We start from the raw sequence: 26,855 nt of genomic DNA, 5'->3' as shown, positions 1-26,855 counted from the left end.
TTTTCACTTCTCTTTTGGTCCTCACTTCTGTTTTCGTTTATAACGGTAATGTAATTGAATACGCCTCTTTTAGCTTAGAACGGCGTCGTTATTGAATATTTTATTATTTCTCATGTCTTTTTTGGCTGAGAACGCCGCCGGAATATTAAGGGGTACGCCGACGGAAATAGAGTGTAAGCAGAAATAGGGTGTACGCCGGTGGAAATAAAGGGGTATGCCGGCGGAAAGCGTAAATAATGGGGTAAGCTGGCGTAAATAATGAGAACCAAAAGAGAAGAGAAAAGATTCTAAGCCAGAAGAGAAATAATGGGTACGCCGGCGTAAATAATGGGGTACGCTGGCAGAAAGCATAAATAATGAGGACCAAAAGAGAAGGGAAAAGATTCTAAGCCAAAAGAAAAAAGATGGGTACGCCGGCGGAAATAGGGTATACGCTGGCGTAAATAATGGCGTACGCCGGCGTAGATAATGGGGACCAACAGAGAATGGAAAAAGATTCTAAGTCAAAAGAGAAATAATGGGACGCCGGCGAAAATAATGGGGTACATTGGCGGAAAGCGTAAATAATGGGGTAAGACGGTATAAATAATGTGGACCAAAAGAGAAGGAAAAAGATTATAAGCCAAAAAAGAAATAATGGGTACGCCGGTGTAAATAATGGAGACCAACAGAGAAGGGAAAATATTCTAAAGCAAAAGAGATGTATTCAATAACGTTACTGTTCTAAGCCAAAAGAGAAGTGAGAAAAGTTATTCAATAACGTTAGCGTTCCAAAAAGTTTAAGTTTTCCAACACGTGGCAAGCATCCATCCATCTCTAGTTATTTCCGACGGCCAATATAGAAACGAACCCAAGGTTCATTCGGTTCAAATACCCATTCAAACGAACCAAAAGAATCCTCATGAAACGTGCCAGTTTAATAGGCAGCAATGAAAACGGAAGACTCTGTCGATGTCAGAAGGGCATCAGGGTCTTTTGACCACCCGATTTTGAAGATTAGCCCATGTTTCGTTCTTGTTTTAAAAGGTGCCCATAATCCTTAATTTCCCCAAACATTAAACCACATTCCGTACTTTTCTCTAACATAGGCTACACAGCAAATCAAAGGTTCAATAAAGTTCACCCTTTACCCCATGTTCGTAGTTGGTGAATGACGGGAGGGTGGTGCATAACTGCAGACCCTTTGGATGAATGAAATTACATCAGTCCTCAAACACACTGCCACAACTTGAATGATTGTCTATAAAACACTCAATAAGGGCCATAATTCGGTAAAGCTACAATTTCTTTGGAAATTTCTTATAAAAAACAATTCCTTATGTATAACATGTAGTGGGCCTAATAGCCATAGACAATTAGACATATTTACTCATGGAATTTTTGAGTGGTTTGGTGAAATTTACTCACAGAATTAAATGACACGCCAACCATCTGGACAGTTGCAGTGTCACAATATTATAAAAAAATTTAATGGTAAAAAATATTATAGATTTTTACAAAGGTATAATCTAAGCCAACCATGCATTGTGCTACAGCACTAATAACATACATCATCATAATAATGTCATATATTCAATTTCTCTAGCCATACTATTGCAGTAGTGCAAGCTTGAAAAGATATGTATGAGGTGAAGATAAACACATTTCAGACGCACACACAATATATAGGTTCATGTCTCTATGCATGTGGGCTTATACAGGCAGGCAAGAATGTGTTTTGTCTCTATGTATATGCATGCATATCTTTGTTGCATCGGGTATAGGTGTCGGAATCCGAAACGGATAACAAGTCTCAGATTCAGCAAAACCTCAAAAAGAATGATTCGTGTAATTTACCAAAAAAATTTAATTAATTCTTAAATTTTATTTTTTACATAATAATACGGTCATAAAAGTAAGTATACTAAAATTTTTAATATGTGAAGTAAATATAATATTTTATTATCATTTTTTTGTATGGTAATAATAGTTTAGTATCATATAAAAACTTATTATTAGGATGGATAAAACACAAATAACATGTTGTAATTATAAAGTTGTGGCAGTAACATTAAGCAAAAAAACAGATAAAAGAGATTTAGAAGTGTCATAGAGAATCCGAAAGTATTGGAATCTGACACGTGTCCGACATAGGTAATTGGACCATTCAGAAGAATCCGCGTAACATGGTGAATATGCATTAACCAAAATCAACATTACTGCTAGGATTCATCATATTCACAGATCAAGAATTCTATTAGGTGGTCAAGGAAACGTCACAAGCAAACTAGCGAACTCTAAAATGGGACAATTAGCATCATATAATGCGCATGTATATAACACATTAAATTAGAGAAACTGTATGATCAGATGAGATGGATTTTACGTACATTGGGCACACTTAGAAAAGTACTTACCCTGGGGAACTGATATGTGAATGACCCAGCAAACTGTTCTCACTGATCAACAGGACCAATAATTAGAGTAACTCTAGCTATACAATGTGCGATTGAGCACAGGAATAATTGATCTCAATGGTCTGAAGATGACTTCGATAGGTATTGACGCCACTCATTTGGCATCCCCTTTCTCATCTTCAGCATCTTTATAGCTGTGGATGTTAGGGGTATGGCAAGTATGTCAAAGTCTTTCGGGGCCTGCAGTAATAATGGCAGGTAACATGCACCCAATTAGTGAAAATTAATGGAGCTTATCTTACATAAGTTATGGTATGAAAGAAAGCTGACTGACCTTTGGGACCTTAATAATCTTCATATTTGCTTCTTCTAGAGTTTTCTGACCTTTCTTTGAATTGCATATTGAACAAGCAGTAACCTTCAATAAACAGTAATACTACAAAAAGGTTATCTCAAGTTAAATACGAAACAGTGAAAACACGGGGTAGCAAACAAAAATTATGGGTACGTGTGACCATTTTGTGATATAGTGTCTCCCATTTAACTCATAAGTTCATGAAGTTGTTACAATTAAATTGGCGCGCTCAGAAATGGTTCCCTTCTAACGCTGTTGAATAACCCCCACTAGCCCATGCAAGAATCCTTTCATATCACTTAAAAGTTTCTTGTTTTGAATTAGTTTCATAGATCTCATCACTTGATGGCCTTAGTAGCAACTTTCGTAAATATTGTTCGAACAGATCTAATACATATATCAGATTGTGGGGTTGGGGGACTAACCCACGTGAATTTCATTCTTTTATATCTTTTCCTTCTTCCCCTTCTCTCACTCTACCTTCTTCTACATGTAAGATATGATTGGGATGGAGCTATTCTTTGACATGGTATCAAAGCGTAACGATCACGGATTCCAAGAAGACTAGGATCTGCCCTTTTTTAGGGCTTGATTTCAGCTTAGGCGGTACACATACATCGTATCTGATTCCTCTTTATAGTTGGATCCATAAAAAAGAGGAAATCAGCCAGGATACAGATAATCTGAAACACAATCAACCATTGTGTTTGTTGCAGAAGTTGAAAACCCTAGGTTAGGGTTTCATGAGAGCTTCAACTTTGAAAAAAAAAACAAACTGAGAGCGAGAATAAAAGAAGGGAATAGAAGAGATAAATAGAACAAGACCAGATCATAGCTCTGATACCATGTTATTAGTTAAAATGAGAAGAAATAAGGAAGAAAGGAAGGACGCTGAAGAGAAGTTAAACGCACTAGCAAGTGATAGGCCCCATTAATTAACAATTTTAACATTAGGTGATAGGCCCCATCAAATAACAATTTTTACATTAGGTTAGAATTTTGAACACTTGAATTCAATGCAACATGCTGAAGGCATCACATTAGGGTGGAAGCGCAATTTCTCAACAAGGACATGCATTAATATGTCAGTATCATTCTATATATAGAAGTTTCGCTGGAGAATCAAAGCTAGCTATGTGTCATTTTCCATCAAGATAAAATAAATTGATCAGCTGGTTACGAATTGGGTTTACATGCGAAGATGGTCTCTGCAAGTGCTTAAACGACATTATAGAACATTTTATAAAACCATATTTAAAAAAAAAATTCCAGCTACATAAAAAATTTTCAGGTTTTGACCAAGCGCGAGCATTCGCCCAATGCTCCTTGGAAACTAAAAATAAATAATGACCCTCAACTACGAACCATTCAAATCCTATCAGTTGAACACATAGTAGACCAATCAGACATTTTTTCCTGGTGAAAATTGTTATCATGTAAAGGAACTATTGTTCTTGTTATCATGTAAAGGAACTATTGTTCAGAGCTAATCCTCATTAGATATGCTACATCCACTAATACCACATGCAATGGAATATAAATCAAAATCCCTCCACGACATTCACTTATTAAACAGGGCTTCATCAAGATAATAAGCATATGTATTTGAGAGAAAGTAGATAAGGTTCATACAACAAACATGCTAACACTAAAATGCTACATGTAGTAATCATACATACCAGATTTTCCCATTTCCATTTGCCACCACGAGAAATTGGAAAAATATGGTCAATAGTCAAATTCTCACGAGAAGAACAATATCTGTTGACAAAAGAGAGAATATGTGATAATGCCTAAGGTTTAGAAAGTGTGCATACAAAGTTACTCTATGTATTTGCTAAGCATTTACATCCACAATCAAAATGAAAGAGAATTGAGTAGATATTTTGAATTTTCTAGATTGCATGGAATTTAATACAAAATGTTGAAAATGTAGCAAACCCAAAAAGAAAGAGAATCTAAGGATCTGTGTTAGGGTGACACTAGACTAGGCACATGGATTGGTATGAATGGTTTAATTATTTACAAAAGAGTACTGCCTTCAATGAAAGTATGTCTGAATGGACCTATTTAAAGTACTCACAAGCAACTCATATTTCATGTATTCTATTCAATAACTGAAGCACATATGTTGAAATCTATTTAAAGCACTTACAAGCAACTCATTAGGATCAAATCCACACATAACAAGTAAGGTCAACAGCAAAAAATGATATATAACAACAAGATAAAGAAGAAACAAGGGAAGTACCCCGTGCATCAAAATGAAAAGATCCAAAATGGAATGGTGGGCTTATTAACTAATTCAAAGCACAACTGTTTATGAATCCCAAGTTGAGAACTAGGACATATCAATCCATTAGGAACATGATTACAATACGCAGAAATTAAATGACTAGACAAAAAATTATTAACCACACCGTAGTTGGCATGACCTATTCTATTGAACCACACCGAAACAGGAATAATAAATGAAATAGCAACAGGGAAGGCTTCACTTGAGGGCTAGATAGAAGATATAGATTCCCTTTCAGCTTCCTTCGGTGGTAGTGTCCAGAGGATAAATACTTCACAAAAACAGATGAAGAAAAAAATGAAATGACAATGATGTGACCAAGAAACTAAGAAAGAAGAAGAAGGTTTTTCACGAGGCGAATTATGACCAAAACAAGAAGGAATGGAAGCTCTAAGTGAGATATGTGAACAGAAGCACGAAGCCGGGGGGGGGGGGATACGTCTTTCAAAATTCAAGTATATCAAAAAACAGAAATTTCTAACCATCTTCATATATATCTTTCAAATTTAAGTACATCGAAAAGTAGTAATTTCTAACCATCTTCATTTTCGTGCCCTCTTTCCTCACGCCTTCAAAAGATGCCTTTGTGCTAGCGCCAATGAAGTACTTTGAAGCGTTAGAGAGTTTGACGCAAGGAAGTTGGTGATGGTGGGGCCGATGGAGTAATAGGAGCAAGTTGGGAGCGGTTTATGTCTCTTCGGGGTCGCGCTCCTTGGAAGCTTCTTCCTACGGAGCGCCAAATCGTGGTTCCGGGGAGGGAGCGGCACCCATGAGGAAAGATTCTTGCTTCTATGTGAGTTGGCAAAGAGCCATCCCACATGATTATTCGAGAAGAACTTGTTTAGGGAATCGAGTAATAAAGAACACTGGATTCATCAGATATATGACCAATTCGTTGCGGAGCCATTTTTTATTAACATAATGACACCGAGCCTTTATTGCAGCTGATGCTATTGAATCAGCTACTTTATTTTTTGTACCAACTATTAAGAAGTGTTTACCCCTACTTGCCGCACATTAGCTTCCAAAAAGTACGGCTCTTACCTCTATGGATCTCTAACGGCACAGAGGATCCAAGCATATTGATTTCATACCCTTCGCTCGATGAGAAAAATATCCTGCTTTTTCCTGGATACTCGGGTTCAAATCCCCATGGATTTGTTGTTTGCTTACTGGCTTCATATAATTCAGGAATACTATACCTTTTTTTTACCTTTCAGGATAAATTGACTAATCCAAGGAAAAACAAAAAAGGAATTGCATTGGAATGTCCAGTGTCTGGCAGAGCTAAGGGGGCTTGAATCCTGACTCCTTATCCTCATCTCAGCCCAGGCTAATGGGGCCTTACTTATTCAGGGGGGGGGGAGGGGGGGGGGGGGGGAGAGTGGAGCCTCGAGAAGCACTGTGGCTAAATTGACGAGTGAATGTTGCCTGCTGATACTTTGCATTGAAACGATGGCAGCATTGTACCATAAATCTGGCAAGAATTACTCAAAGTAGTAGCAGGAGGGCAATAACTAAAAATGCCAAAATGTGCTTGTCTGGTAGGTAGGTACAAAATAGGATGAGGAGGTCCCAAGTGTAGGCAAGATACCATGACCATTTAATGGTAGTAAACAAGCATCAGCTGTTGAGTCTTATTGATGCAGTGTTGAAGGTAAAGCACGAAATTCAATCCAGAAATCCACCTTACAAGTCATGATATCAGAAGAAACAAAAACTCAGGAAGGAAGAGGAAGTACCTCTCAGGAAATCGGGAAACTCTCAAGGAAAAGGAGTTGTCTTTCAAGAGGTTGGTTTGGAAGACCAATGCTTCGATTATCATTTAGGCCTTTCTTATATGAGAGTGCAAGGTCTTGCTTCAAGACTTTATTCATGGTTTTAAATTTCCACTGAAACTGACACAAAACAACCAAAATGTTTCCATTTCTATCCCTATCTAAACACATAAAAACTGTAGTGCATACTGAAAGCAACACCGTAAGTGCATTAATGGGATACTATATTAATATGTGACACGTAATTTTATTTATATGAATTACATGTGAAATGCGATATATGTTATGTATAAATATTTATACGAAATTATGAATTAAATGTGTATGTCACTACTCACTAGGTGTTCGATATTGTTAAATCATTATGTATGGCTATTTTACTTATGTGATGTTTTTTAAGTGTGTATTTGTGCCTATTCTAGCATTTCCTGAAGTTTAATTCTAAAATTATATCATTTGCATATGTTTCCTAGATTTTACAAGAATTCCACTGAAATTTCAAAATGTTTCTATTTCCGTGGCAACCGAAGATAATCTAATTCCAAATAGAGGAAGACGCCTGCTAACATTATCAAAAAGAAATTGATGGGTGCTCTATTGAAGACACAGGCCTAGTAAGAGGAGGCACCTTCTAAGACAACTATTGGAGACACAGACAACTATTGGTAGATGACTCAAATGAGGCAAAAATCAAAGCCTTATTCAAGAGGTTGAACGTCTTTAGAAGGGTACTTGGTGTTGCTCTAGTTATTAAGAGTGACTCCTCAAATGTGATATCACAGGCAACCGGAAAAGTAATGAGACATGGAGACTCATTCTATTTATATATGAGATTAGGGACTTGAGTAGGAATTAGCCCTACTCCTTTCACCTTCTTCATGAAAATTTTCTAAAGGATTCATTAGCCGACCCCAACTAGTTAGGGACAAAGGCTTAGTTGAGTTGAGTTGTGTGTAGAGGTGATAATGATTTAGCTGACCATCTTGCATAATTGAGCATTCATAGAGTCCTTGTATCATGACCAACCTCTGCCCTGATGTCAATTTTTGTTTTTTAATAAAGCATCAGCCTTTTCAAAAGAAAAGTGTCGTCCTGTTACATTCAGTCTCACCATTTTTTGACCATTTGGAGCGAAAGGAATGTAAGAGTTTTCTCCAGGGTGTCCATTGACCACTAGGTTGTGATTAGAGAATCATTATGGAGGTTTCCAAGGTCAATATACAAAAGTACATTGAAAGAGTTAAGACAGCCTAGTTAGCATTCGAATATATTTGCAAGGTTCATTACCCCAGGTGGCACCAAGATCAAATTGGTTAGCTCCCCTTGATACTAGTTAAAGTTTTGAGATTGTAGTGATAGGAGGTTAACCTTACAAAAGCGGTGCCCCCACCACCAGTGAATATGCATTTGATAGGCAAATTTATAGGAAGTGTGAATTATAAATGTGATTAAAGAAGAAATCTTATCCCTATGGGAGAGGATTAACTTTATGAAAGAGGCACCCTATAAAAAATCATGGACTGCAGAGGATTGTCTCAAAGTGATTATGTGGCTAAGGAGAAGACCCCCCTTGTCAAGCGTTCACCAGATACCCTATGGCCTATGCTCTTCAAGTTTTTGAGAAGCTAGATTTCACATATCACCAAGAGGCAAATCCACAGATGATCAAGCATAAATTTTTTGGAGGTGAGTCTCCTCTTGTTAAAGTGGAAGTATACGACCAGTTTCTATGCCAATTCTCACCTTCACACGATCAAAGATGACTAATAGGATGAATAAATTATGGATATTACGTGAATCTACGAATTATTGGATTTTAAAATCCCACTAAGTTTGATTAAGAGCTAACGAATCCAGTTCTCGTGGGGCATGCCATCTGTTAACCAACTAAGGCACCATAGAGAGGTTATATTAAATTTTCATCCAATCTTTTGAAACTAAGTATGCCTGGAATTGTCATCCAATTCATCCCATAGTTTGAAATTAAGTATGGCTGGAATCCACTCCATTAACTAATATGCAGCATTAAGGTCTTTGTGATCACCGTGAAATTTATAGCTAAATGACCAATGTGATTCTAAGTTGATTATCAAAGTTAATGTGCTTGAGAATAGTACTCACTGGCAAGTGAAATGATCCCGAAAAAATATATTTTTACGACTCAGGTGGTTTTTAATCCTTCTTCTCTTGACAACCTGCAACAAATGTGGAACCTGAAAAATAGGAATGACTTTAGTAGGGTGACATGTTATGAAATGAACAATAATTCCAGATCACAAGTAGAAAATGAAAAACTCAATATCTCCAAAACAACTAATAAAGCAGTCCATATACACTCCTCAAGAATGGCCAATTACTCAATTCAATAACATACGAATGAAGGAATACCCTCAAAACAGCTGGAATGTAGAAGGATCCACGAGGAGAAGATACAGTCTGATCATAATATTCCAGAACATCAGCCTGAACCAAAACAAAGGTCTCAAAACCGAGTGTGGACAAAAGAATGACCAAAATTTGTTAACAAGAAAAATTAATGTTCATTTTCAACAAAAAAAAGAAGAAGAAAAATTACTGTTAGCTGCCAATGAAAACAAGAAACATTTTACCGTAATAAAATTAATACGCTGTTCAAACATCAAATGAAGTAATCTGCACTGAAAACTAGAAAGGCGATCTAACCTTCTCCATAAATTCCAAACAAATAGCTCGCTTCCAACAGACGACATTGACAGGCCTACCACAGTATAATCACAATCAGGCAGATTATGTGAAATGAATTGTGCAGTTTGGAATTAAACTAAGATAATTTGTTTACCATAATATAAGAGAAGAAACACGAATATCCAGAGGATGGATACATGTATTTTCTATTAATCATGTTTTACATTCATTTACTTAATAATAGTGAGTCAAGGGCAAGGGAGTCAATCTTGTCCCTTTTGTTGGTAAGCAATGAAGTCTTTCTTGTACTCAACGGTTCTCATCTCTCCTTTTCTGACCAGACCCTTACTAAGGGCTAGGGAGTCAATCTTGTCCCTTTTGTTGGTAAGCAATGAAGTCTTTCTTGTACTCAACGGTTCTGATCTCTTCTTTTCTGCTAGACCCTTACTAATAGGAGAGTTTTTGCATGGCCTTAAGAAATCCATTCAGCCATTGTGTGTCTTTAAGAAGTCAAGCCGTTGTGAGCTCTAAACCCCTGCCAAGGACAGACAGACGAACTACCTTGCCTCAGTGAGTAAGAGCAGAAGACTCGTCTCGCTTCAACAAACAAACGGGACCTACCGCATATAAATTCCGACTTTATGTACTCTTTAGAATTGAGTAGATCCATCGGATGAACAAGCGTTGAACATACCTTGAGTCAGGGAAGAGAAAAGAAGAAAATAGAAGGTGTTCTTCATTATCCTCAAGGAATCAAAGAAAAAAAAGAATGCCCTCCCTCCCCTCCCCTCCCTCTCTGACCGACTTCCGGAATATGAACAATGCTTATATCAGTTAAATGTAAAGCTCTTTAGCTCTTGATATAGACAATTATGGTAGTAACTTGCTCTTCTATCAAGCTACCCATTACTCAATTATAGGGTCCTTGTTCCACCATTAGTGGCTCGCTCGCTCACCAATTCCTTTCTTATCGATCGGGTCAATTTCATTGCTATTTTATTCGAGAAAAAAAAAATGTTCTATCTATCTGATCTAGATTGGACAACTCCCACCCTCTTTGAGATAGACAAACAAACAAGTAATCTTATACTGACCGTGAAAAGTAAGAATATATACTGAACCTTCCAAAAAAGAGAAGTGCCATATCTATCTTAGTTGAGGGCCCCACTAAAAAGCGGCTAGAAGTGAAGAAATCCACGAATATCCATAGAATGGATAAGATGCATCTTCTATTAGGGATTTGCTAGCGTCCATCGCAGAAGGCATTTCGCGAATGGTCTGTTGCATGACAGAGATGCCACCTCATAAATGAGGACAAAATCTGGTGAAAAGTGAGCCTCTGTGGCATCTCTGTCAGCAACAGACCATCCACGAAATGCCTTCTGCGATGGACGCTAGCAAATCCCTTTCTATTAATATATTTCAGTCATTTATTACTGGTATATCCCTAAACAAGAATGGACAACAATAAAGGGCCGTCTAGATTTAGGGAAAACAAAATTATAGAAAAAGAAATCTATGAGAAAAAATAGTTCATGGAAAAGAACATTATGTGGTTTAATAAAGTTGCTAATTTCCAAGAAAATAAGGGGAATTTTGATTTTTGGAAAAAATCATGGAAAATGAGATAGCCAAACACTGGAAAACTAAATTTATATGGCCAACCACAACGAATGTCATGAAATTGAAACCCAAACTCAAAAGAGAATCTCAACAAACAAAAAACAACAAAAAGTCCACTGTGAACTTGGTGCATCCAACTCAAGAAACCATCTTAAAAGCCCGAAAATGGTGAATGGATATTAAACCGCAAACATCTAAAAATTCACCCAGATGACAATCTTAGTAGTGTGTATAGAAAGCAATACGAATGAAAATAATATGTCAAAATTGAATATAGACAACCAATTCCAATTAATAAAATTTTCCCTCTTTGGGTAAGGAAAACAATAATATGAACAATGCCAAAGCTCCTAAGAATTAAACTGTGTAACGCCCCAGCCACTTTGCAGATGTTGTCCGGTTCTGGGTCTCAACCCGCCCCGGTTTTAAAACACATCTACAAAGGTACGGTGGGGGTCTACATATAAAGCCCTCAACTGACATTCTGCTTCCGATGTGGGATCTTTACAATCCACCCCCCTTAAAGGGCCCAATGTCCTCGTTGGCACACCGTACTAGAGGAGGAACGGCTCTGATACCATACTGTAATGCCCCGGCAGATATTGTCCGGTTCTGGGTCACAACCCGCCCCATTTTTAAAATGCATCTACAAAGGGAAGGTGGGGGTCTACATATAAAGCCCAGGAATTGATACTCCGCTTCCGATATGAGATCTTTACAAACTGAGAAGAATCTAGGCCGTTGAAATTCACTAAATTAGTTAAAATTAGATATTCAACAAAAATCGTGTTTGTATGATATGGCCAACCACAATGAAAGTCATGAAATCAAAACCCAAACTCAAGAGAATCTCAACAAACAAAAATCAATGAAAAGGCCACCGTGAACTTGGTGCATCCAACTCAAGAAACTATCTTAAAAGACCGAAAACGGTGAATGGATACTAAACCGCAAACCATCTAAAAATTTACGGGGACTGTCAATCGGGCCGAGCTTGGGCGGGCCTGAGGTGCTCAAGCGCAGCCCATGTCTATACAATGGGCTACGAGCCAAGTTCGGGCCTGACTAAATTAGAAAATTTGCTTGCCCAAGCTCAGCCCAAACTCCACAACGGGCTTCGAGCCGAGTTCGGGCTTGCCCATCACCTCTTATTTTTTGCACGAGAAAAGACTATAAAGGCTCTACCGAAGCCAAAGCCCAAAGGTGTAGAGAGAACAGAGCATATGGTCGTGTTTTTGGAGGTGGAGAGGGGCGCTGGAACTGGTAGCATTAACCGTGTATGCCTTGCATGCTTGCCGCTTGGGAATGACTAAACTAGAGAGCCAGAGAGAGGCAGCTGCTTTGGAAAATGAACAACTGTAAATGATTCGTTGGGACTCATTTAAAGATCATCTTAAAGGGTGATCCTTGGGCTACCTCTATTCTGTTAATGTTTAAGTACCTATTTAATTAATATCTACTGTTATTTTTAAGGGCATAAAAAATCCTGAAAAATTAATAGTAAATATATTATCGGGCCTGGGCCTATAACGGGCTGGACGACCCTTGATCAAGCTCAGCCCAAATTAGAGTTTGGGCTTCAAACTTTGACCAAGCTTGGTTTGGCTTGCTCTCATTTTAATTATGGGCGGGCTTTTTAGCGGGCCGAACGGGTGGGCTTCGAACTTGCCCATCCTTATTGACAGTCCTAAATTTACCTAGATGACAATCTTTATATTGCGTGTGTGCAACGGCTAAAAAAGAATCACCAAAATGAGTGAAAAAGGTCTAGAATAAAACAAAGCTAGAAAACACCGCACGGGCAAATCTTAATCAAACTGTAAATAGGTATAAAAATAATCACCACAATAAAAAAAAAACTACTAAATAATAGCTCAATTGCAAACTACCTCCAATCCAACACATCAGAAATCTCAAATAACCAGAATCACTGAACAATTTTTCATTTCAACCTAACAAGAAGCCTCATCAACCACCTTTCCACTTGGCTCCTCCTTCCCCTTCCTCATGGCTTTCCCAAGTACGAAGCACTCCAGGACCACCCAGAGTACGAGCGCTCGGTTGGTCAGTTTTTCAGAGCAGGCTTCAGACCATAGATCACTTCCATCACTGCCATATGCTCATTGTCAATCACTGTGCCTTACGTGTGGGAGCAAGTGAGACAGTGGACCGCATGCTTATATGACAGTATCTCCTTTATTGCTGGCCTTTTGCTGCGTGACACTACAAGGGCAAGACCTTGTGGAACCTGTCTCTACTGGCATCCATTTGGATTCTTTGAAAACACAGAAATGCTCCTACTTTTAAGAATGCAGTTAAAAGTAATTCATATTATTTCTATAGGATCATCTCTTTAGTCGTTTCTTCGACTAAAGTCCTTCCTGAGTTTTCATTGTACTCAGCCTCAGACATAAGGGATGAAAGAGATTTTTTACTTTCTCCCGCCCTTGAGGAGTTTTTGTATTTGTTTGTTTATCTTCCCTCTCTTGTATGTTCTTTCTTGTCTCCTCGACTGCTGGTCGTGGTTACCCTTTCTAACGAAATCTCACCATTTCCAAAAAAAAAAAAAAAAGCCTATAAAAACAAGTAAGACACAGTAAACTGAGACATTATAATATTAACAACTTCCCAAAATCCAATGAGAAACTCCAACATATAAGAATACCTCATCACTACACTAAAGACCCACAAGGCCACAACCCTTATTAAGAAATAAAAATAAGCAAATTGCTGAAAACCCCAAATAAAAATAAACAAATTACTGTAAAAAAAAACCAGAATCACTGACCTGTAAGAGATATCTAACACCAAACCCTTGAAATAAGACAACTCGTCATTCTCAAAAGCATCATCATCATCATCATCAATAGCAACATCATGTAAACACTCTCCAGGATTAGAACTGCTTGAACTCTTCACTACTGAGCAAACCCTTCCAAACCTAGAAACCCTAACCTTGTTTTTGTGTATTTGTATTGGGTTGTAAAGGAATCTCAACCCAGAAACTCTACATGGAAATGGGTCTCTTGGATCAAACGAAAATGACACTCTTTCACCATTGAATAGCAGTTTAAGGCCTCCTTGTACTGTGAATTTCGCCATTGAATGTTGCCCAACAAGTGTTCTCTCACAAGGTAACTTCCATCTGGAAGAAGGGGCTTTGATATTTCCCATTTTACTGCTTTAAGTGTTGGGAATCGCAAGATATTGAGAATTTGAGACTACACTTTTTCATGTACTTCCTATATTTTCTCTTAACTTCAAAAGAGGGTTTTTCCAAGTTTGGGAATTCGAAAAATCCACAACCACTTGACATGAGAATATCTTATATTATGCCGGCGTTTGATTCTCTATACTTGAGCTAGGGGAAATGACTATTTTGAGCCTTTTCATTTTCATTGCTCCGTGTTGGAAAATGAAAACCACATGCAGGAAAAAAACAAAGGTAAAGTGGGTCCAACTATTTGGATATGTGGAAGGTTTTTACTTAGAAAATGTTTTTTCTTGAAAAAATTTTATGGGTTTTTTCTAAAAAAAAATTCTACTATTAAACCAAAACATCCTATTCTATCCTATGAAAAAATAATCAAAATATCCCTGTGCATAAAACATGACCAAACTACCCCTATTTCATATAAAATGGCAAAAACACTTCTAAATTCTAATCACTATCTAGTATGGGTGAATAAAAGTTGAGGGTATTTTGGTTTCTTCTATGATATAGGGGTATTCTTGCTATTTTGCACGCGGTAGAGGTGGATTGGTAATTTTATGAAATAAGAGTATTTCCGTCATTTTCAATTAGATAAGGGTATTTCTGAGATTTTCTACTAATATGGGTCCTTTTTTTAGATGAGTACTTTGGTCTTTTTCTATGAGATATGGGTATTTTAGTCAAATTTTATGAAACAACAGTCGGAGATAGGGGTATTTTAGTAATTTTATAAGAGATAAGGATATTTTAGCCATTTTCTACAAAATAAGAGTGTTTTAGCCATTTTTTATGAGATGGAGTATTTTGGTCATTTTCTATGATATATAGGTATTTTGGTTATTTTCCATGAGATTGCATTATTTTGGATATTTCCTACGAAATATGAGTGTTTTTAGGAGTTTTCTTTTCTGGGATTTTTTATTTTTTATTTTCATCATTTTTTCATTTTTCTCAAATCAACTGTGGATAGACAAAGTTACAAAGTATACTCTAACATTGTACAAGAGTATATCAGTCATTTTCCATGAGATATGAGTATTTTGGTCAATTGTTCATGCGGTAAGGGTATTTTGGTCATTTAAAAAGATAGGGGCAGGGGTCATCTTCAATGAAATTGGGGTGTTGTGGTCATTTTCGATCAGATAGGGTATTTGGTTAGTTTGCATGATAAAAGGGTATTTTAGTCATTTCTTGTGAAATAGGAGGTGTTCTAGGGTTTTTTTTTTTTGAAGAATTTAATTCAAGAAAAAAATCTCTGATAAATGACTAACCAAACAGTGTAAAACTTTTTTTTTTTCAAGGACAGTATTTTTTGAGAAAATAGAATCCATACATCCAAACATGGCCCCTAAACTATTCATTTGTTAGTCCCGTTGTGGTCGTACCCTCAAACTCTTTATATTTAGATGTTTCCAACCCTTCAATATGTGGAGGTTTCTATGCTATCATTTTTAGAATTTTCTAAGCCATCCATTTCACACCAAATAAATCGTAGGATTATGATCATCCTATGGAGAAGGTTTTTTAGGGCAGTGATAAATCGACCCCCAAATATCTTAAATCGACTCCGTATGTCTCTTTCTCTCTCATCTGGGTTAGAGATAGAAAGAGGAGAGAGAAAGACACATGAGGGGTCGATTTAAGATATATGGGGTAACGGGGTCGGTGTATCACTCCCCTTTTTTTTTTTTTTATTGTTCGACCTATTTAGGCCTATCAACAAGGAACCAACATATGAATGATTTAGATTATCCAAATCGGCAAGCCCAATGTACCCTCTGCTAAGCATGGATATACACTATCAGGTCATCATATAATTTGACTTGCATTACTCGTTTTATATATATTATTGGCATGCACATACAAGCATGTATTTAAAAAATATAGCGAGACCCACATTCTTCGATGATATAAAGGTAAGTGATATATTCACTACTTGGGATAGCCCCCTCTAGTATATTTATGACTACTTTTTTACATTAGCTGGGGCTGCCCCAAAGGGGCGGATGTATCATTTCCCTGATATAAATCTTTGGGAACTCACCCTGAAAAGGCAGCTGTTAAGGGGAGGGTGCCTAGGTCGTTAAACCCTATCCACATCCGTTCACGGGAGGGTGCCTAGGTCGTTACACCCTATCCACATCCGTTCACTTTTCCGTGGAAAAGCAAAATGGAGCTATTATGTGATCGTGTGAAATCAATAGCAAATTGGAAAGGAATCCAGCCTAGCCCCGTTCACTTGCTTCCCACTGACTTGTGGTTGTACACTACGACTACTAGAGGGGGATTTGTTGTCACTCGACCAAAAGTGACGAAGTTGCTTTGACTATTGAACCATGCCTGTAGTCCGAGCTCTCGGCGACTGAGAGGACAGGGGGCTTGGGGGAGGCCCCCAAACAAATGAGTGATTGACTGCTGCTAGCTTGTTGGGAACCTATGCTAGCCTCTTTCTTTTGAGGTTAAAAAGGCGAGCAACAGGACTTTAAACAAAAGAGGCGACGAGCTACTCCAGAGCGACCAATAAGTTAATACTAAAAAAGAAAGGGGACCATCTGGACGTAACAGGTAACCTTGAGTACCAGAAACATAACTTGTTTTCAAGAGGTCTGGTCTTACTTTTAAGGGTATTACTGTGTTCTTCCACGCTAGTCGTTGCTCGGCCTTTTGCTTCTTCCGCATATTGGGAACCCCAGCCAGAACCACACGTGCAAGTTTCCCTCCATGTGCCTCGTCCGATTAAGACCCATTATTGTCATTATATCCTGTCAGGCAATTGGCGTTTAAGGAGCCCATAAAAGAAAGAGCTTACCGATGAATAGAAAGAGTAGCTCAACTGCACTATTAGTTAGGGGCTACAAAAGGAGTATGCAGGGATGCCCTGGCTGGTTCGAAATATCTGAGTGAGGGATGATAATCAGAATTTCCCTAACCCCATACTGCAATACATATTAAGAAACGGATTTAAAGCGAGGAGTTGAGCTTGAACTGACGAACCGAAGTCATGTTCAGAACCATACTTCCTACAGCTAACACGTATCCAATCCAGCAGGAACGCGAGTGGGGCCAACAAGACCAAAGCTTTCTACTTGGCTTTTGCATGGAACCCCAAACAATCTCCCGTTCCACGCTAAAGCAACGTGGTTAATCTCGCCCCTTCCATGTGTGAGCAACACGGGAACTAAGAGATTTTCCCCGAGGGATTTTTCCGTCCTTGGAGGCATTCCAGGGTTATCGAGATCTTCCCCGGGGGATTTTCTATCCTGAAAAGCTAGCCATTAAGGCGAGGGTGCCCAAGTCCTTCTAAGCCATTCCGCATCCATTCACTTTTCCGACGTAGGTCTTTGCTTTTGTACCGAACCCCCAACATTCTCCCCCTCCACATTGGAAGCAATGTTGACAATCTTGCTCCTCCATGCGGGAGCAACATGGGAACTACGAGATCTTCCCTGCGAAATTTTCTCCATTCTCGAGGGTATTCCAAGGTTATCAAGATCTTCCCTGAGGTTTTTTCAGTCCTCGAGGCCACACAGAAGTTACTACGCCCTGTCTCTGAGACCACTAGTTGTAACCTGGGTGGAACTCACCCCAAAAAGCTAACTAGTAAGGGGAGGGTGCCCAAGTCCTTATAAGCCCATCCACATCTATTCACTTTTGTGATGTAGGATCTTTGGTTTTGCTTGGAACCCCCAACAATCTACCCCTCCAGACGGCGACTACGCGAGAACTACGAGACCTTTCCCGAATGATTTTTCCTCATCCTCGAGGCGTACACTGGGGTTACTGAGATCTTCGCAGAGGAATTTTCTCCATCCTCGAGGGTACACCGGGCTACCACGCCCGACTATGATACCAATTGTAGCGGCCAAAATCCACCTTCAATAACGTTGTCAATCCACCACCGGCGAATACACGAAAAAACTCAAGATCTTGCACAAATAAGATGGAGAAAATATATATGCCAAATAATCACAACCACAAGGGAGGGGGGGGGGCAAATAAATATATAACAAGTAACCACAAGAAGGCAAGAATATATGTGGTTCACCACAATGGACTACATCCACGGACAAGGCAAAAAAAAATACAGTATTTCAAACTAAATAGTACAATGTTACCTCAGATCGGTAAAACGGAAGACCCCTTCTCCCATATATTTTTTCTTGAGTATTTTAGGTTTCTTACTAGGTTTATGAAAACATTTTCTGATTTTTGAATATGATTGAGTATGGTTTGCTGTGAATTTGGGAAACAGAAGAGATAATGAAGTGTGGTGTAGAGATGAAAAAGAAGAGGGGTTTATGAGATGATGGTGATACGTGATGAAGAAAGGGGAGCGACTTGAGGCAGATCATTTTCTTGTTGAACGAGTCTAAATACTACTTCACTACTATTGTACCAGGAGACCACTTGACAACTACTCTACTGGGACATTGGTAAAACAACGAAACTGCACAGACCCTTTTGGGTTGCACATTATCTCAGGTTTTGTAGGGGTTTTGTGTGGTTTTTGGCTGCCACGCCAGCAAAATACCTCATTTGATTGCATGTAGAGTTTCAAAGTGATGTAGGATGAATTTTAGTAACAATAGAATTCCTTAATCTAGATAAATTAGGAGTCCTAGTCATAGTTAGTAGTGATATTTAATATGAGGGAAGTTTGAGAGTATGATAAGAAGAGGGGTTGAATGGGAGTTAAGAGAGAAGAAGAGGTTGAGTTAGTTTTTTTTTTGAATAAAATTTTAGTTAATTTTTTTCCCTTCATACCTTCCCATGTGGATACTTGTTGTGCTTATGCTAAATCACAAACTACCGGGGGAATACTTGACTTGTCTTCTTGTCTCCCCATTGTCGGGGTGACGTGGCATACCAACAAACTATTAGCAAAATTCAAGCAAAATATATCCAAACAAGTAGTATTTTGCTAGTAGAATCTTGGGATTGATGCTTTTTCTCTCTCTCTCCTCTCTGTTCTCTCTATGCCCCCTACCACCACTCAATACAACAAAACACTACTTACCACTACTCTACACTACTCTACGAGGAGCCTTCTTTGGCTTGTTTTCTCCTTCTTGACTGCTTAAGTTTTAATTCGCCACTACTCCACAAGGTAATTACCGGCAACCAAAACCAAACATCTTCGTGCAAGAACAATGATGTCTAGGTAATTACCTGCAGCCAAAACCAAACATCTTCATGCAAGAACAATGATGTCAAGGTAATTACCTGCAACCAAAACCAAACATCTTCATGCAAGAACAAGGATGTCTAGGGTAAGTTAACAAACATCTTTCTGCAAGAGTTGGATACATCCACAACTTTATTGTGGAAACAGAATTCGAATTAAACCTCTGAGTTACTAACACATGCATTCAATGCTCTCTCTCTCTCTCTCTCTCTCAACGGCTAATTCATCTCAGCCACAGTATCATATTTCAGCCCAATTATTACTCTTCTTGGCCAACCAAAAGGTTAGCCCTCTGTAGGGTCCTTATCTCCTCCTCTCCCGTGCCGCCCTACAAGCAGAACCTACGCCTAAAACATCTGAACCTACTCTTCTTTTGCTTGTCTTTTTTTGCTCTCTCTCTCTCTCTTTCTCAACCCCCAATATCTTTTTTTATCCACACGAGTCCAGACCAGCTTCTCCGTAGTTTCTGTCAATATCTTTCTTTATTTGCTTTCATTTCTCAACACCCATATGTTTTTTTTTTAAATTTTAGAACCTCTTTGCCTTTGAAATTCCTTTCCATTCTGCTTCTCTACAATTGTAAGATTGCACTTTAGTCCCTTTAGCTCTGTTTTTTTTCTTTTTCTGTTTTCCTTTTCCAATAGTGTCCCACCTTTGTCTTCCTTATTTTCTTAGCAGTCATAATTATTTTTTTCCTATTTTTCTCTTTCTCATCTTTCTTCCTTTATCAAAAGTTCTCCCATCTTTTCTTTTCCTTACTTGCTTAGCACTCAAAGTTACTCTCTGATTTTCCTATTCAATGGTGCAAGTTCAACCATATATATTTCACAAGCTTTTCTTAGTTCAGAAAGTCGCTCTCTGATTTTCCTTGTCCTCCATTCCCTTTCTCTCTATTTGCTTCTTATGATAAGAAAGTTGAACTCAAAAGCTTCTAACTTCTAAACCCATCAAATGAAAGTTTTATTTCCTTTTCCTTTTCCTTTTTCTTTCCTCTTTTGTTACTTTTTATGTTTATAAAGTTGCACTCAAAGTTTTTATCTACTAACACATGCAAAGAAATCTTCTCTCCTAAATGTGCAAAGGTTGATGTGGGTCTCTTTTTTACTTAATTTGGAAAGTTGACTTAAGTTTTCTTGAACAGTGCCTTCAGGAAAAAGTGAAGCTGCCAGCATGATCTATCATCTTTCTATGACCCTTGTAGCAAAAGAATGGGAAAAATAGACTAAGATAGGTCATGCTGTGACAGCATCACTCATTCCCTTTGAACGGCACTAGAAATTCCCACCCATTTTCAAATCACGTATAGAGAAGGTTCAAAACGAGAGAACCACTGTAAGTATATATTCCCTTCATATGTTTATCATGTACTAACATTCATTAACCCTTTATCTTTTCCCTTTTTTGCAGGCATTGTTATAATATTTGCATCTACAACAAGGAGTATTCGATTCAGGGTACTTTGTAGTTTGAATACTCAGGTCTAGTGTCCATCTATCCCGAGATTTGGATCACCTTCTCTCTTGTGTTCAGAGTTAGGGATGGGGTATTGTGACATTGGTAGGGGTCCCAGCCAAACCCCAACTTACCCAACAAAAAAATAATATATTGGTGTAAACCTAAATGTATCAGAGGCCTTTTTCTGGATTTCTTATTTGATAAGAAGGAAAGAGAGATTCATAATGTATATTGTTCGGACGTTATCCCTTTGTTTTTTTTTATTTCTCCCAACTGATTTTTTTGTAGCGCAATGGGGAGCTGGAATGCTAAACTGAACCGCTCCCCATTGGATCATGCCACCAAGTGCATTTATCTTTACTATGCTTGTTTATTTTCCAGTGGGAAATGATATATCCGCCCCTTTTGATCATCAGGAACACCCCCTGTCAGTGTATCAATGACTAAATAAGCGTTGTTGTACTTATGTCAGAAGAATTCAATGCCCCTGATTGCCACAAACACTGACAGGGGGTGTTCCTGGCGGATATATCACTTCCCCTTCCAATCCGGCCAGTGGGTGCCCTTCGAATGGCTCCCTTCGATTGGTTTTTTGCATGGATGCCCTTCACTTTAGCATTATAGCCTGGATTACTATTTACTAGTAGGGAGAACCTGATGCAATGATGCAATTATTTGTAAGGATATCAAATGATAAACCTAAGACTCAACTATGCATGGGTGTAAAATATTGGACCCACCCCATCAAAACATCGTGTGTAAAATGTTGGGTCCCAACCTATGTGCGGGCCTTTGTGGAGATCGTGGGACCCACCCTATGATTAAGATGGAGAAAATATATATGCCAAATAATCACAACCACAAGGGGGGGGCAAATAAATATATAACAAGCGACCACAAGAAGGCAAGAATATATGTGGTTCACCACAATAGGCTACATCCACGGACAAGGCAAAAAAAAATACAGTACTTCAAACTAAATAGTACAATGTTACCTCAGATCGGTAAAACGGAAGAGCCCTTCTCCCATATATTTTTTCTTGAGTATTTTAGGTTTCTTACTAGGTTTTTGAAAACATTTTCTGATTTTTGAATATGATTGAGTATGGTTTGCTGTGAATTTGGGAAACAGAAGAGATAATGAAGTGTGGTGTAGAGATGAAAAAGAAGAGGGGTTTATGAGATGATGGTGATACGTGATGAAGAAAGGGGAGTGACTTGAGGCAGATCATTTTCTTGTTGAACGGGTCTAAAGACTACTTCACTACTATTGTACCAGGAGACCACTTGACAACTACTCTACTGGGACATAGGTAAAACAACGAAACTGCACAGACCCTTTTTGGGTTACACATTATCTCAGGTTTTGTAGGGGTTTTGTGTGGTTTTTGGCTGCCACGCCAGCAAAATACTTCATTTGATTGCATGTAGAGTTTCAAAGTGATGTAGGATGAATTTTAGTAACAATAGAATTCCTAGATCTAGGAGTCCTAGTCATAGTTAATAGTGATATTTAATATGAGCGAAGTTTGAGAGTATGATAAGAAGAGGGGTTGAATGGGAGTTAAGAGAGAAGGAGAGGTTGAGTTAGTTTTTTTTATTGAATAAAATTTTAGTTAATTTTTCCCCCCTCATACCTTCCCATGTGGATACTTGTCGTGCTTATGCTAAATCACAAACTACCGGGGGAATACTTGACTTGTCTTCTTGTCTCCCCATTGTCGGGGTGACGTGGCATACCAACAAACTATTAGCAAAATATATCCAAACAAGTAGTATTTTGCTAGTAGAATCTTGGGATTGATGCTTTTTCTCTTTGTCTCCTCTCTGTTCTCTCTATGCCCCCTACCACCACTCAATACAACAAAACACTACTCTACACTACTCTACGAGGAGCCTTCTTTGGCTTGTTTCCTCCCTCTTGACTGCTTAAGTTTTAATTCACCACTACTCCACAAGGTAATTACCGGCAACCAAAACCAAACATCTTCGTGCAGGAACAATGATGTCTATGTAATTACCTGCAACCAAAACCAAACATCTTCATGCAAGAACAATGATGTCAAGGTAATTACCTGCAACCAAAACCAAACATCTTCATGCAAGAACAAGGATGTCTAGGGTAAGTTAACAAACATCTTTCTGCAAGAGTTGGATACATCCACAACTTTATTGTGGAAACAGAATTCGAATTAAACCTCTGAGTTACTAACACATGCATTCAATGCTCTCTCTCTCTCTCTCAACGGCTAATTCATCTCAGCCACAGTTTCATATTTCAGCCCAATTATTACTCTTCTTGGCCAACCAAAAGGTTAGCCCTTTGTAGGGTCCTTATCTCCTCCTCTCCCGTGCCGCCCTACAAGCAGAACCTACGCCTAAAACATCTGAACCTACTCTTCTTTTGCTTGTCTTTTTTTGCTCTCTCTCTCTCTCTCTCAACCCCCAATATCTTTTTTTATCCACACGAGTCCAGACCAGCTTCTCCGTAGTTTCTGTCAATATCTTTGTTTATTTGCTTTCATTTTTCAACACCCATATGTTTTTTTTTTAAATTTTACAACCTCTTTGCCTTTGAAATTCCTTTCCATTCTGCTTCTCTACAATTGTAAGATTGCACCTTAGTCCCTTTAGCTCTGTTTTTTTTCTTTTTCTGTTTTCCTTTTCCAATAGTGTCCCACCTTTGTCTTCCTTATTTTCTTAGCAGTCATAATTACTTTTTTCCTATTTTTCTCTTTCTCATCTTTCTTCCTTTATCAAAAGTTCTCCCATCTTTTCTTTTCCTTACTTGCTTAGCACTCAAAGTTACTCTCTGATTTTCCTATTCAATGGTGCAAGTTCAACCATATATATTTCACAAGCTTTTCTTAGTTCAGAAAGTCGCTCTCTGATTTTCCTTGTCCTCCATTCCCTTTCTCTCTATTTGCTTCTTATGATAAGAAAGTTGAACTCAAAAGCTTCTAACTTCTAAACCCATCAAATGAAAGTTTTATTTCCTTTTCCTTTTCCTTTTTCTTTCCTCTTTTGTTACTTTTTATGTTTATAAAGTTGCACTCAAAGTTTTTATCTACTAACACATGCAAAGAAATCTTCTCTCCTAAATGTGCAAAGGTTGATGTGGGTCTCTTTTTTACTTAATTTGGAAAGTTGACTTAAGTTTTCTTGAACAGTGCCTTCAGGAAAAAGTGAAGCTGCCAGCATGATCTATCATCTTTCTATGACCCTTGTAGCAAAAGAATGGGAAAAATAGACTAAGATAGGTCATGCTGTGACAGCATCACTCATTCCCTTTGAATGGCACTAGAAATTCCCACCCATTTTCAAATCACGTATAGAGAAGGTTCAAAACGAGAGAACCACTGTAAGTATATATTCCCTTCATATGTTTATCATGTACTAACATTCATTAACCCTTTATCTTTTCCCTTTTTTTGCAGGCATTGTTATAATATTTGCATCTACAACAAGGAGTATTCGATTCGGGGTACTTTGTAGTTTGAATACTCAGGTTTAGTGTCCATCTATCCCGAGTTTTGGATCACCTTCTCTCTTGTGTTCAGAGTTAGGGATGGGGTATTGTGACATTGGTAGGAGTCCCAGCCAAACCCCAACATACCCAACAAAAAAATAATATACTGGTGTAAACCTAAATGTATCGGAGGCCTTTTTCTGGATTTCTTATTTGATAAGAAGCAAAGAGAGATTCATAATGTATTGTTTGGACGTTATCCCTTTGTTTTTATTTTATTTCTCCCAACTGATTTTTTGGGGAGGTGGAATGCTAAACTGAACGGCTCCCCATTGGATCATGCCACCAAGTGCATTTACCTTTACTATGCTTGTGTATTTTCCAGTGGGAAATGATGTATCCGCCCCTTTTGATCACCAGGAACACCCCCTGTCAGTGTATCAATGACTAAAGAAGCGATGTTGTACTTATGTCAGAAGAATTCGATGCCCCTGATTGCCACAAACACTGACAGGGGGTGTTCCTGGTGATCAAAAGGGGCGGATATATCACTTCCCCTTCCAATCCGGCCAGTGGGCGCCCTTCAAATGCCTCCCTTCGATTGGTTTTTTGCATGGATGGCCTTCACTTTAGCATTATAGCCTGGATTACTATTTACTAGTAGGGAGAACCTGATGCAATGATGCAATTATTTGTAAGGATATCAAATGATAAACCTAAGATTCAACCCATGCTATGCTTGGGTGTAAAATATTGGACCCACCCCATCAAAACATCGTGTGTAAAATGTTGGGTCCCAACCTATGTGCGGGCCTTTGTGGAGATCGTGGGACCCACCCTATCAAAACATGTGGTAAAATGGTGGGCCTACCCTATTCATGGATTTGGGTGGAGATGGTAGGCCATTCACAGTTGTAATTAAAATGGTGGACGTACCAAAATACATGGGTTTGGGTAGATCGTGGGCCCTATACTATCAAAAGATGAGGTGTAAAATGATAGGCCTCACCTAATCATAACATGTGTTGTAAAATGATGGGCCTCACCCATAAGCATGCTCTGCCAAAAAATCCACCGTAGAAAAAAAATTCTAGTGAACATTATCAATCGAAAAAGCTTTCCAATAAATTTTTTTCATGGAAAGAAAACGACCAACAAAGGAAAGAAACACGTTTAGAATATATTTTATGGGATTTGCTAGGCAGTTGTTAGGGGTAAATTACAACAGCAAGTAGGAAGCCCATATTCATGATGGGTAGACCCTACCAAAGCTACATGGCACGATGCAGTACTGTGTTTCTTGTGCAACCCGTTCACATGCTGTGAGTGTTCGATCTTGTATCTCCGGAAGGGACCCTAACAACCCGTACAGGTGTGGCTCTTTGGCTTGAAGTCATGGGTTTTGCTCCGCATTAACCCGAATTAGAATCCTTCGGGCTTACCCGATGCTCGTGGTTTACATATGATTGCGAGGGAGTAGTCCCACCCTAAAAATTGGCGTGGGGATACCCTATGTCATCCAAAAAAGAAAAAGGAAGAAGAAAAAGAAGAACAAGAAGAGGGGACCGTAAGCGATCACGTGTTAGGCCCGAGCCAACACATGGCACCAGAAGGTTTAAAGGCTTATTAAGGGTAAGAAAGTAATTTCACTGCCCTTCCAGAAGCCCTAACTCACGAAAAATGACAATAAAACCGTCATCTCAAAGGAAATAACTAAAATGCATTCATCTTTTTATCTACCACAACATAAGGATGTGGGGTATTTTGGTCATTTTCTATTAGATAGGGTATTGGTCATTTTATTATAGGGTCACTTTACTCACTTTTAAGAAAAAAAATCCATAAAAGCTTTTTCAAGGAAAATATATTTTGTTGGCCCACTTTGAAGGTTCGATTATGCGTGTTGTGATCATAAGAGAAAGGTAAAAGAACTTGGGAGATACATGGCCAAAGGGCATGCGTAGAAATCCACCAAAAACTAAGTGTATCACCAAAATATAAAGATCTTTATATAACAAAACACACTTACAAGAAAACTCTACACTTGTTCTCACTTAAGCCTCCACTTAAGCCTCCACCATTGAAGCTTCTCTCTAAGCTTTCCCTTAAACTTCTTAAGCTTACAATTTCTACAGCAATGACTCCATACTTATGACTCAAGCCACACCTAAAATAGTAAATATATATTAAATACCTAGTTGTAGACTCATGCCATGAGTCTTTTAGGAATCATAAGCAAGATCATAGGAAATGCCCATTGGCCATTGACTCTTTCATATTCTAGCGGCCTAGACGTTAGGGACTATATAAACCACAAAAGGCACACATTTTCCACGCAAAATAAATATCCCAGAAGACCACAATGTCTTTTCACAAAACCAACAAATATTGATTTTGATTTACAACTTCTTACATATTTT

The 26,855-nt window shown here is 38.4% G+C and overlaps 1 protein-coding gene across 2 annotated transcripts; it reads right to left on the bottom strand.

Moving 5' to 3' along the window:
• Window positions 1–2,153: 2,153 nt before the first annotated feature.
• On the bottom strand, window positions 2,154–14,430 carry LOC143880808 (HNH endonuclease). 2 transcript variants are annotated; one of them, XM_077383791.1, is made up of 7 exons: window positions 13,901–14,430; window positions 9,508–9,562; window positions 9,214–9,288; window positions 8,947–9,038; window positions 4,431–4,512; window positions 2,731–2,832; window positions 2,154–2,636 (listed from the first exon to the last, which is right to left on the bottom strand). In XM_077383791.1, exons 1-7 carry the CDS (start codon window positions 14,284–14,286, stop codon window positions 2,511–2,513), a joined length of 918 nt encoding a protein of 305 aa, XP_077239906.1. In that variant the 5' UTR covers window positions 14,287–14,430; the 3' UTR covers window positions 2,154–2,510. The 2 variants fall into 2 exon arrangements, with proteins under 2 accessions (XP_077239906.1, XP_077239912.1); XM_077383797.1 differs by having other exon boundaries at window positions 2,731–2,814; window positions 13,901–14,428.
• Between the last annotated feature and the right edge of the window lie 12,425 nt (window positions 14,431–26,855).

Source organism: Tasmannia lanceolata, unplaced genomic scaffold, assembly GCF_043159265.1.
Source record: "Tasmannia lanceolata isolate RefF3 unplaced genomic scaffold, GAP_Taslan_0.1 ptg000002l, whole genome shotgun sequence".
Classification (NCBI taxonomy): domain Eukaryota; kingdom Viridiplantae; phylum Streptophyta; class Magnoliopsida; order Canellales; family Winteraceae; genus Tasmannia; species Tasmannia lanceolata.
Note: the sequence above shows the minus strand (reverse complement) of the source record. Positions and strands in the feature narration are given on the sequence as shown.